The sequence below is a fragment of the Dermacentor variabilis genome, chromosome 8 (genome assembly GCF_050947875.1).
Source record: "Dermacentor variabilis isolate Ectoservices chromosome 8, ASM5094787v1, whole genome shotgun sequence".
NCBI lineage: Eukaryota > Metazoa > Arthropoda > Arachnida > Ixodida > Ixodidae > Dermacentor > Dermacentor variabilis.
In genome coordinates, this window is record NC_134575.1 from 16,250,728 (window position 1) to 16,264,258 (window position 13,531).

A 13,531-nucleotide genomic window follows, 5' to 3' on the forward strand; every position below is an offset into this window, starting at 1 on the left:
GCATTTATCATTCTTTATTGATGAAAATTTTGCTTGTTCTAGCGTTTGCGTTTTTCATTGAGTATCTTTTTGTATTGCAAGCTGTATTTATTGCGCTAACGGGTCGGCGGCTTTGGAGTTTACTTCCGAGGTACCTGCGCGCTATCGCACACTGCGCTGAACGTGTGGCGGTGACGTTGAGCGGTGTTGTCCCAGCAAGTATTTTGCTTTTTTTTAAAAGAAACTAGGAAAGCACGTTTTCATCTGGACGGCAGCACTGTAAGTTTGCCAGCGTCGCCCGCATTTGCGCGAAATGCCATCACTACTTTGCTTGGAGCTGGGAGCGCGCTTTGCTTGCTTGTTTAATATTCCTCGCGATATGTATACGCGCGCGGCAGCTGTGCGTTGTCACGTAAACGCGTCCCTTGGGCCAATATGGCTGGGATCGTAACGCGAGTAATGACTTTGGACGCCGCTGTACCGCTGTCAAAACGGTTGCTACGATCTTCGCGCTACGATCTTTTCTCGACGTGTAGCTTGTTAGCTCGTGAGAGCCCTCCGTGTTCGCAATAAACCAGCCATACTTCTTTTATTTTGCTGCTCGCGACGGTATATATATATGCATACATAGTACGTCCGTTATAAGTTGGCATACCCGTTGTCCCGTTCGGTGTATTTTCGCGGGCACGAAAGCGAATCGTTTTGGATGGGAGTAGTGACGAAACTTTCGCGTTGGCGCCGCTGTTGCTAAACGTTCGCATCCCGCGCAATGTCATCATGCCAAGATTCGCTTGGCAACGGTCATGAGCGGCGTACTGCGGGAGTCCTTTTAACCGCGGAAATTATACCCATCGCTGGGTCGAGCTTTTCACATCGCTGGCTCGCGTGTTTCTTTTTTCTTTTTCCTGTTGCCTTTCGTCCTGCAAGTTTTGCTTTCGCATTGGCGCGCCTTTATTCTTTTGAACTTTCGCTCTCCTCGTAACTCGTTGTTTTGCTTTTGTTTCGCTTTCCCCTAGGTAAACACGTCGGTCATCCGATCAGCCATGGCTTTATCTTTACGGGCCTTCGCTTTATAAAGCTGTGTGCGCGGTTTTCGAGTGTTTACGTGTGAAAAAAAAAAAGTGCGTGCCCTCCTCCCTCCTGTGCTGTGGTGTTGGACAGCGTTTGCCCGCGATGTCTGCGATCGTGGATCAGACGCCCAACACGGCCAAGTCTGTGATTGATCTCTTCGCGCCAAACCATGTTCCGGTAACGGGCGAAGACAAGATAGACTGCGATGGACTCAACGAAAAGGCAAGTCCACTTTCTTTCCTTTCTTTTAACCCTTTGATTAAAACGCTTCGCGCTTCAGAGGCGTTCATGATAAGAGACTCGCTTGGTAACCGTGACTGGCTCTTTCAGTGCGCGAACTGTATAACCTTCGCTTTCTAAAAGAAAGTAAAGAATTGTTGATTGGCACGAAAGATATATTTTTCGCGGTGACAGTGACTGGTTCTTTTAGCGCTCAAAATCGTAATATTTGTTTTCTGATCCAAGTACGAAATATTTTTCAAAGGGTTAATCACACTGTACTGACGCTTTGTTTTTGCCACTTGAAAGCGAGGTGGTTGTTCCAAAGTTTAGTGACTGTTTCACCATACGACCGCGTGCATCCATTTCTATTTTTGTTGTTGTTATTATTAATGTTATTAATCTAAATTAAAAGTTATGTTGCGAACTTTTGCATGCATTGCACCATCACATTTACATTGATGTTACCTGTTTGATATTAAGTTTCGTTTATATCTACACGGTACTTTTACCTGTCTATCACGTGAAATGATAAATTAGTGGTAAAAAGGTTTTTCATTGACCAATAAAAGGGATCCTTGTTTGCGACTAATCAGCATCGATTTCGTTGCGACACATGGGTTTTGTCCACTGTTTGGTTTAGTGCATGCCAACCACAGACTCTTAAGTATTGACAAAACGACAGCATTATACTATTTACTCCGTGCATGTCTACTGCAATCATGTAGTCATGTGATCATGACTAAGAATATGTCAGAGAAATAAACAAATGTGAATTGAATTGTCATTGTTGCCATCATAGTTTGTCTCTGTTTGGAATCTGTTTGGAAAGAACGAGATGGGTTTTATATCTCAAAGTGACCGTAATATGACAGCCATTGGCACTCTTGCTAACAATTTTTTACTACATTGAAGAATAGGATTGATTTCGTTGTTGTGTTTATATATATTTTTAAAGAGAGAGTGACTTAGGTATATCATTCTTTCATAAAATTACTAAATCGCCTTATTGATATGCATATTGTAGTCGTTTTGAAATGTTCAGCACTACTTGAAGCTTTGCTTGAACTTGTACTCCAGTTACACGGTCGCTGTCGAATGTACCTGAATCTATACAAATGAAAGTCATTGCAAATTGGGAACTGTTGCAGTTATTTTCCAAGCACACATGGCTTTACTTCTATGCTCATTCAGGTTTCATGCTTCAGTTGTAAGTTCAGTTGAGGGCCCCGATGCTGTAGCTATACTCTTTGGACCTTTGTCATTGGTTTACACGCTGGTATATTTCATTGTCACCAGTACATTGTCACCAGCCAGGAAAAGGAAAGGATAGGGGTATGCGAATCGCAAGTTCCAAGACTGAACAGAATCCGAATCATGTAGTGCCAAGAATGAATCAGATCAAATATAGAGTTCTCTAGTTTTCAAATAATCAGTAGTTTTCACTATGAATATAAGTGATCTTTGCATCCCAGTATCTTCACATCATTAGCAAGCTTGTGTCGCTTTATTGCCCATTAAGTTTTGCTTATTACGAGCGCAAATATTACATTAACAGCAAATTAAAAGTTTATTCGCAACTCGGGACACTGGTGTTTGCAATTTATAGTGGTTTAGCCGGAAGCTTCCTGTGATGTAGCCTGCGCCACTACTATAATTTCTCAGGCTCTGTGTTGACTGTGGCCTCCTGAATGGAATTTATCGCACTTTTGCACCAGTTTTTTGCTTGACAGCACAGATTTGACGATTTGAAATATTTGAAGACTGTAGAAGTATTTGCATTCATGAACAGAGACAATTCTCTTCGAAGATTGAGTTGAATAGGATAATATTCGATTAATTATTTGAAAATTTGTATGTAGTTGAACACCGGGAGAAAAGGATCATTATGTAGTATGGCCGCAAATCAATCGCAGTGATGATTCACACTGTTTATATGACAGGTGTATTGCACGGTTACTCTGCCATGGTATAGTGCTTGTAGTCTTATGTCATAAGCTGAATGGCGCTCGCTAGACCTAAATTATCATAATAGTGACTTTAGCTTTTCAATGCCTAGCACTTGCACAATGTAACCTTGTGTTGCATGCAGCTTTTGCTGTTGTTATCACCCGAGTGGGTGCGTGGAAACTTTATTAATCGAAGGGGTGACAGGTAAGGGAGGCTAAGTTACGTAGGCTGCCAGGCTGTGCTTCTCAATGTCTTCAGCTCGTGCCAGGGCCCATGTCTGGATGTCTTGGTCAGTGGCATTCAGTTGGTAAGGTTAGCTTGTCTTGTTTGTCTAGCTTGACACGAGGCATCTTTCAACATTTTTGACAACTATTCCACAGTAGTCTTCCTGCATCCTCGTAGGTATGGATGGTCGATAAAGTGAAGCAGATGGCATTGTTTACACTGTCACTTCGTGATTATCATGTGCTCTTTCATGCCAGCATACCACTGGGCTTCAGCAACTTGGCGCAGTGCTCGTTGTCACAGATGCTGCCCAGAAGTGTTTTAGAAAGCATTGTTGCTCTGTCATTACACATGAGCAATCCAGGCACTGCATTGTGTTGGGCAACCCATTGCGGTGGCTTAGTGACTATGGCATCATGCTGCTAAGGATGAGGTCACAGGCTTGTTTCCCAACCACAGTGGCTGCATTTCGACAAGGGCAAAAGGCAAAATCGCTTATGTACTTAGATTTAGGTGCACATTAGGGAACCCCAGCTGGTAAAAATTATTCCATAGCGCCCCACTACCTCAACCGCACCTCATAATCATATTGTGGTTTTAGCACATAAAACCATGGAATTTTTTATTGTATTGCGGAAAAAAAAAAAGGCTCCAGGGTTTTGCATTTCAAAACCACGATATGATTATGAAGCATGCTTAGTGTGTCAGGAATCGGTCATTAACAAGGAGATCCATGTGAATTGCAAGGTTAAAGGGTCATTAAATAGGAATATTAACCTGGATTGGCACATTACACATCTGTAATACCAGAAACATCAATCTTACTATGAGAGGATTCTTCATATGCCAGAAAGGACACAGAAGTGAAAAACTGGCTTGAAATTCTTGTACGACTTGATTGTGACATCATTAAACTTGAACTGCATCTTCTCTTGACTAGATAGTAGTTAATCAATATGCACAATGTTTATGTTTCATTTTGTCAGAACCTAAGGTTCAACTTAGCCTTAAAAATGTCTTCTGAACAAAAGCAGCCCAAATATGTGAAAATAATTTGAAATCTATGACATCGTGCTAACATACCGGTGCTGTGGTTTGGGCACAGATGCCACATAAGGAAAATGTTCTGTTCACTTTCACTGCTTATAATTAACCCTTTTCTAATACATAATTGCAAATTGAGTCTTGAAAAAAGTACCTCAATCATTTAAGATGGCCAGGAACATCTCTCGGCAAATCCTCACAGCCCCACACATTGTTCAAAGCTGGACAGTGGATTGATGAGCTCATTTCTTCATGATTTTTGCATATTAACAGTTCTTAAGGGGACAGAGGACATCATGACTCATAGCATGAGGCGCAGGACAGCGGAATGTGCTGTAAAGAAAGGCGATAACACAGTATAATTATTAAGCTTAGGCAACCCATAATTATGGTTAATTTAAAGAAAACTGGGAGCCTCATTCACAAATTTCAGTTAAATTAAGGTTTTTGAATTCTCGGGGCACAGCAATGTAGGTGGAGACAGCAGATTCCATTAAATTTCTAATGCACGAAGCTGGCGCATGTCTCCCAGTTGAGATTTACACCATTGTGTGTTTGTTGATGGGTTCCAATCTGAGACATCATCGCTGACAAAGCACTGCGAACACAGTTGGGTAGTAGATATAAACCTGAAAGGCTGTTCTGGTTGCATCCCTGCTTGTTTTACTGGCCGTAACTCTGCTTTGGGGTGCATCTAATTCAACTTTGAGTATAATTTGGACTTCTTAACATTCATACAGAAGTATGTGGTTCCTGGGCATTTGCACTGGTGTACACCATCAGTCACAGACACAAAAGAGGAAACTTGTGGTGTAGTGTCCTTGTCTGTCATGGGTTTGATTTGCAATATGCAGCCCTCTGTGGCTAAGAGCTTCACAATGTGTTGTTTTGCTTGTCGCCTGAAACGTGCCTGTTCTTGAAATTGAAAATGCTCCTAGTCTCTGTCTCATGCACTCTTTCTGGATGTCTTAATTGATACCTGTCTTGTAACTTTCTTTGAGAGCTGTGTCGATTAAATCTAATGTGATAGCTTAGTCGCTCTGGCGTTGCGCTGCTGAGCCTCAGGTCTTAGATTCGATCATGGTGTTGGTGGCTGCATTTCGATGGGGCGGAATGCAAAAACGCTTGTGTACTTATACTCTGTTTCAGTAGTTCCTTGCAGCAGAGCCAAAGCTCGAGGCTTGCGAGCCCGAATTCTTGCTAAGCAAGATGTAGTGCCATAGTTTAGAACCTGTTGTTTGGCTAAATGGCCTTGACACATGGTCTCGCCGGCAGGTGTTTATGTGGAAGCTTCCTTGTAGGTTGCAGCTGCAGTTATTTTACCTGCAGTTATTTTACCAATAGTACCTCTATTGAGGTACTATGAACTGAAAATGAAGAGTTCTCATCAATGCAACGCTGCCATATAGACATAATTTGCAGTACAAAGTACAAACACTGGCTAAGTTTGTGTGTTGTGTGTAGCCACGCGAATCGCAGATGCCATAGTAGACACCTTTGGCGGACGCTGTAGGGATGCGTTGCCAGCGCTCGTGTATCTTGTGTGCAGTTCGGCACTACTTTACTGGCCTTCCCCCAGCTCCACTGGTCTCTGGTGTTTGCGATAGCAGAACCACTCATAATTTTTACGCAAGAGGAATGAAGCAAATGGCGTTGAACATACTTCGTTGTACGGAAGGAGTGCGATAAAGCCACAAGCCTGAACTCTGTAATTAAGAGAATGACTGCATTTACGAATCGGCAAGCCCATCCTGTACAAATGGTTGTTACAAGAGATATTGAGAGATGGCGCCACCGTCTGTGCAATGTTACACGCTGGCTAAGCGTTTTTTCTTAATGGTACACTTCCTCCGTCTTGGCAACCCTCCTTCTCTTCTGCATCTTGAAGTATTAAAAGACTCTGATATCTCAAACACACGTGTTTTGTATGTGTAGGACCAAGTTTTCTACCACTGCTATCGCAACAGCTGATCTTGCTGCGCAGCTCCACAGTTTTGTAGATGCGACCACTGCTGCTTGCGTTACAGTAGTCACTGCTAGCAGACAACAATGCGCAGAAGCACAACATTAAGATGTGGTGGCCCTCTCAATATGTCAAGGATACCGTAGATAGCACAGTGCTTAGGGAAACTACTGAAACAGAGTATAGATGCACGTTAGAAGGGAACCCCAAGTGATCAAAATTATTCCATAGCCTCCCCCCCCCCCCCCACATACTATGGTGTGCCTCATGATCAGATCATGATTTCAGCACCTGAAACCCAAGAATTTGATGGAATTCACTTTTTAAGAGTGTCACTTTTAAAAGAGAAAGGAAGACTGTAACTTACCAGCATTTCTGGGTGTCCAGAACTGGAAAACCAGTGTAAATATGAAATCATCAAGGAATGTTTCAAAGTGTGAACCGTGGCATGGTAGGTGACTACACACCATGATGGCTCAGAGGCTATGTTGCTGAGTGCCAGGCACAGTGGCCACAATCCGATGGGCATTGGACGCGAAAGTACCCATGTATTGTACCTGAGGTGCACAATAAAGAACCCCAGGTGGTCAGAGTTAATCTGGAGTCCTGCACTGCGGTGTACTGTGTAGACCACTCAGCAACTCTGACATCAAATCCCACGATAAAATTTTTTTCGTAACACTAAACCACCAAGCAAAATAGAAAATTAGTCAAACACTGTCAGCTCTTCTTTCAAAGCTCTCTTCCAGGCAAAAAAAAAAAATATGTTTGTCTATGGATTATGTTTCTGGTAACACAGCCTTAAGTAATTTTATTTCAAGATCAATTGTTCTGAGGACCGAGGAGGTGAAAGCTCTCATTGCTTCTGCAGACTGTCCTCGTGAGTCCATCCGAAGAGCAGTACGATGCTCTGCAGAGGCAGCTGTCGCAGCGGTTACGAAAAGGACATGGTGAAGTCATCTACGAGATTGGGACTGGAGGTGAGAATATTAAAGAGTAAAGCCAGCTATTGAAAATGTAGCAATACCAGAAGCAATAAAACTAAAACAAAATACGCGCTGCATTATCTCACGCCATTTTGTTCGGGTCTTGTTGCTTTAAGCACTGTTTTTTTTTATCTTGCCTTCATGCTGTACTGCTTACTGGTAACCTGGTCGCCGCGCCTTTGCAATACATCTTAGTTGAAGGCCAATGCTTGTCTGTGTGTCTGTCATCCCGTGGTTTCCACATTGCACTATACAACCTTGTAACACAATGGAACACCAACTAGACCAATCTGACACCCTTCTGTATGCAGGTACATTCAAATCATTGTTCACGAAAGAATGCCAGCCACTGTGCTGAGAGGCACCAGGTGCACCAATGTCTGTGTTGTGTATGTTCATTTACTAATTGGTTGCTCTATGCAAAAATGGGATGATATAATGTTTTTGCATTGCAAAATGGCATAGAAATCCAAACGAGACAAAGAATTCGCAGGGAGATGAAGACAGTGATACCAACAGTCGGTAAATAAGAGAATCCTCAGTCCAAGCCAGCATATTGACAAAAGGATTTGTTTTTGTCGAAGCAACGTAGGCAAGTTGAAGGCACCTGATGTCCTGACAAAGACAAGTTTCCTCAATGAAACATTATCTCCAGGCTGAGAATTTTCTTATTTGGTCACAGTCAGTCATAATGGCATGGAAGAAAGCATAGTACAGATGTGTGCGCACATTTGGTTATCTTCTGACATCTAGTGAATCCCATGTGTGCCATGATGTCCAGTGCTCTTGAGTTGAGCACGTTGAGGGATTGACCGTAAAGTGGATAAAATGAAGTGCGAGACAGGTGTATTGTTGGAATGTAGAAGCATAAACCAACACTATGCTCACAGTTTTTTTTTATTTTTTATGTTATTTGTTGCAACTGTTGTTTATATTTCTACTTATACACTGTACAAGAGGTCCCATTACACTCTTTGTCCTCGGGACCTCCTCCTGTATAATATTTCCTTGTACTGTCTCTTGTCTATTAATAGTAGAACCTCATTTATTAAACAAGTGTTTGGCAGTGAAAGGAAGTTTAGTTGCATTTCACTTTCTGTAGACACGTGTTGACACTGTATGAACAAGAAGATGGTAGAGAAACATAAATAGTTTATAATGAGGTGTTAGTAATTGTTTAGTTCTTTGCACTACTGGTCAGTTACTAATAATATACTGAACTGTCTGGTTCATTATATGGTTCAGTATAGGCTGGTGGCTGGAAAGATGGTGTGCGCCGATGCACAAGCCTCTTGACATTGGCTAAAAAAGAAAAAAAGCATGCCCGAACCGAACGCTCAGCTGCATTTAGAAGCAGTCGGAGGAGCCGTGTAATCGCAAATTTGTCAGGTTCGGATCTTGCTCTCAGCTTGAAGGTGAAGAGTGCCTCCGATTACTTTGAACTGGAACACAGCACCCTGAATGAACCAGTTGAATGTGTTCAGAGCACTTGATTTCGACCAGCTATATGTAAGACATCCCACGCGAGAGCACTTACAAGTGATCAGTCGAACCTACCATAAGTGTGTCCTGCGCTGCATGCATTTGTTACAGGTCAAGGCGATGCTGGGCTCACAGCTGAGGAGATGGATGCCTCAGTGGCAACGTTACAAAGTATGGCATCGACAATGGAGTGTGACTGTGTGCGGCTGCGAGAGCGAAAAACTGCTGATGGGCTGATTGCCGAGTATCTGGTTCGGCGACGGGCTAAGGAGAATGACTTTGTGGAAGTCAGGTCAGACTCCAGCAAACTTGCCAGATCAATTTCTCTATTTGACAACAATGATATGATGTCAGGGGTGCATACAAAAAGTCATAAATGATGTAGCTTGACGGGAGCCTGTGCGTTATGACATAGCATTAATTTTTTAGAATAAGTTGAAAGGTACATGCAAAGAAATGGCTATGGTGTTGGGCTGCTGACCACAAGGTCGTGGGATCGAATCCCTGCCACGGCGGCCGTGTTGCAATGGAGGCGAAATGCAAAAACACTCGTGTACTTAGATTTAAGTGCACGTTAGAGAACCCCAGGTGGTCAAAATTTCCAGAGTCCTCCACTACGGCGTGCCTCATAATCAGAAAGTGGTTTTGGCACGTAAAACCCCATAATATATACAAGAAAATATTGAGAATGAGAAAGCTGATGCAGCTAAATGTGTGCACAAAAGCATGAAATGCATGTTTCCACAACTAAAAATTCAACAGGAAGCACATACATCAAACAAGAGAGTACAGTCATTATATAATTGATAAATTATTGATAAAAGATAAGGATGAAAGGTACAGTGCACATGTATACAGTGTTTCTCGGTGCATCATAAAAGAGTATACAGAGCAGAAAGAAAGCATTCATTCGTGCGCTGAACAAGCTGCACATAATGCAAACAGAAAAATGTAAATGCAGTATAAATGCAAAACAAGTCAGCTAGAAAAAGATACAGTAAATTGCTGTCACGGTGAACTGCCACTTTTTTTTTTACTATGACAGCCATCATACGCAATTTCTAATTGCTTTCCAAGCTTCGCCACAGTAAAATTATGGGAACTCTGATCTGCAAATTGCTGTATTTCTCTGACTTTCTGAATGAATAAGAAGTTGACAAGGAATGCCACAACATGACCAACAGAAATGGTTGTTCGAGATGTCTAGACAGTTCTTTAACCATGGCTTAAGATTATACATTCAATCCATGCATTCAGTTATGTTGTACTGCACGCCTCCATATTAGCTCAAACCTATTTGAAAGCTCACACCTAGCTTTCTTCTGTCTCGAGCTTGGACCAGCGTACATGTGATGTCCCAACTACAGCCTGATATTGATGTGCAGGTCATTTGTGAACTACTGCTGGTGTTTACTATGTTTATGTTTATAGTACAATAAAGGCTCGTTTATTCAGAAAATCTGATAATTAGGACTTGACCTCTGGTCTCAGCAAGTACACCCATTATTTAATGACCCTGAGCTCATTAATTCAGAGGTATTTGGCAACCCTTGAAGTGCACCGAGTGTGGGGCGCCGTAAATGTGGAATGCAAAAGGCAATAGTGATGTTTGTGTCCAGTCGAAACAAAGCGACGAAGTCCACATCGCCATAGTCGTCTACAGGAGCCATACAGGAATAACAGGAGTGCCTTGCACCTTTGTAGTTCTTGCTTTCACCACTGCATACAGCATTAGCCATATGCTTTCAAAACTGCGTGGATTGCTGTCCACGATCACATCAGTAGGAACCACAGATTGATCTGCGGCGGTTGTAGCAAGCACTGGTTTCGTTATTCAGTGTGAAGCATCTGTGATGTCATAAAAGTGGTGGAAGTCGTCAGCAATAAAAAGCAGTTCTGCTGTGGGCAACACACTGTCACAGAACATGCTGGTTGCATCACGATGGAGGATCAGTTGCCAGCCAGCTCACTGGGGACAAAATAATCGTGATGTGTGCACAGCAGTAAGAAACATGCCTACTGAGATGATGAACATGTACATCTTGCGCCACTTCTGCACTGGAAGGCAAGTCCCAAGGCCCTTGCTGCTGCAAGTGCTTATCATTCATGAGATGATGATAATTGCAGCTTCCAGACCTATTTTGTGCAAAATGGAGACGAATGTTGTAGGTTCTTTAATCAAATAAAGACATGTTATTAAGTATTTGTTCATTGTTTCTGGAGACACTCAATAACTTGACATTTGGTTAACTTGGTCCCTTCACTACACAGAGCTCATGTGGCGGTGGCCAAAGCGACCGAATGTGAAGATATCAGTGATCTTCAACCTGTAGCAGCTGTAAAATAGGCTGGTGATACCATGTCACTATTTGTGATATGTGACCTTGATTTCAATGACTTGTGCTCCAGGGTGGCCGTGGTGGGCAACGTCGACGCCGGCAAGAGCACTCTGCTGGGCGTGCTCACCCACGGCGAGCTGGACAACGGCCGTGGCTTGGCTCGGCAGCGGCTGTTTCGGCACAAGCACGAGGCCGAGTCCGGCCGCACCTCGTCCGTGGGCAATGACATCTTGGGTTTCGACTCGCGGGGCAACGTGGTGAACCAGCCGGACCCGCACGGGGGCCAGCTTGACTGGATGCGCATCTGCGAGCAGTCCTCAAAGGTGGGTTCATCTGCGGCGATCACGAGCAGACTCGGTACAGCCGAACCTCTGGTACAGTCGTACCAAAGTCACATTCGACACGAGAATAACTTTGTTATATTCATGATAAGCGTATACTGTTTGCTTGTTTTCACGCCGTTGCAGGTGATCACGTTCATCGACTTGGCAGGCCACGAGCGCTACTTGAAGACCACCATCTTTGGCATGACAGGGCATGCCCCCGACTTCACCATGCTCATGGTGAGGGCAGCTGTTGCTCTGTGGCTTAGCAAAGCGAAATGCAGAGCGCCGATCTTCGCGATCACGCGCGTAGGGTGGCGCCCCCTGTGTGTGGGGTGAGTACTCGTGTGTCGGGCAGCAACAACTAGAACAGTTATGCTAGGAGAGATTGGAATCATAAATCAGATGCACTGGATATTCAAAGCCGTGCTATTTTGTATAATAACTATTATGACGTGGTTTTGTGAAGGACAGTACTTTGCTGCCAATTCAGACATGCACAGAAGTTGCGCCAGCGTGCCGTGCAAGATGCATCAAATTCTGTTTGCCACCCGTGCATTTCCTGTGTTTTTTGCTTTTGTGTGTGTCTTAATTCACAGCAAAGTATGTCTTTCAGCAAGGGTGCCTGTATGCCACGCATTGGGTGCATGTTAGAGAACTCCATGTGGTCAAACCTATTCTGGAGTGCGACTCTAAGATATGCCTCATGGTGAAATTGTTGTTTTAGTATGTAAATCTCTGGAATTTAATTTTAATTTAAGCCTGCAGTGATGCAGGCAGAGTCTAAATTATTGAACAAAGAGTGAAATTTTGGTTGTCCTTGCACATTACGCCCATGGGGCATAATGTGCAAGGAAAACCAAAATGAAGCTGTCCGAATAGTTGAGCATGCTTGAGTTATTGGTCGGTAACTATTGTTGGGAAAAGATCTGAACTGTGAAGTAGCCATGTGTGCAAAGCAAAAGCAGTGCTAGTGTCTAGGCATGTGAAAATATCTGATATTTTCTAATATTCCTCTACATCTTTTGATGTATTAGCCACACCCGCAAGTGCAACAGCCCGGAAAGAGAGGAAAAGATCTGCACATATAACCAGTAATAACTGCGACAATGCCCGAATCTTTGTGAAAGCTCTCCTTTAGCAGATGCACGAGTCGTTCATGTCGTAGCAGCTGCTATTCGACCAGCTGCTCATATTTCGGGGCAGTTCGGGCATCGCTGCTATGCAATCGCACCTGAAGTCGAAATTCACATGTAATTTGCACCCTGATCTTAAATTAAATTAAATTTATTCCTCTGTGTACTTGTAAAACGGAACTGGTTAAGCTCGCGTGTAAATGGCGTCGAGCTGAATTTGCACAACACAGCATAAACTGCCAGCATCGCGAAGCCAAAGTTGCACTTCACAGCATCGCGACGACGCACGATGGGCGTCGTCGTGCATTATCGTCTACCGTAAAATTTTGATTAAACTGAAGCACAACAGTGAGGAAGAGCCTGTAAACAAATTTTCTGTGCAGATGGAGTTGTAAGAAATGCTAAAATTGCATTTTTGGATGAAAAATGTCTGAATAACAGCAGTTTGAAAATAAACTGACTCCAGAGGTGAGCCTGTTAACTTCTTAATAAGAAGCAACTTTCTTAGATTTGTCATCATCTGGCTATAATGTCAAGGCTTTATGGAAATCCCACAACTATGAAACTATGTTATTTGCTTCGAAATTATTCAGCACTAATTACTATTCGTTTCGACTTCACTTCGAACAAAAAAAAGAAGAAAAAAAGCACACAATGTGTGCTAATATGAAGCTAAGTTAGAAGTATCTTAGCCCCTTAACTGCCGATGATCAGTTAGTCATGACAAAGGTTGAACAGTCTCGTAATTTTGACATACCAATAAATAATACACAATGTCTTATGCTATTTTTTTTTTCATCAAGAGCAGTAATAA

General features: G+C 42.9%; 1 protein-coding gene across 1 annotated transcript in view; it reads left to right on the forward strand.

The window, feature by feature from the left end:
- Positions 1 to 116: 116 nt before the first annotated feature.
- GTPBP1 (GTP-binding protein 1) overlaps positions 117 to 13,531 on the forward strand; it is a 36,280-nt gene continuing 22,865 nt past the window's right edge. Inside the window, exons 1-6 of the mRNA XM_075701248.1 lie at positions 117 to 258; positions 996 to 1,272; positions 7,323 to 7,431; positions 9,031 to 9,211; positions 11,329 to 11,581; positions 11,726 to 11,821. Coding sequence (XP_075557363.1) covers positions 1,153 to 1,272; positions 7,323 to 7,431; positions 9,031 to 9,211; positions 11,329 to 11,581; positions 11,726 to 11,821 — 759 coding nt within the window. The 5' untranslated portion in view covers positions 117 to 258; positions 996 to 1,152. The remainder of the gene's footprint in view (positions 259 to 995; positions 1,273 to 7,322; positions 7,432 to 9,030; positions 9,212 to 11,328; positions 11,582 to 11,725; positions 11,822 to 13,531) is intronic.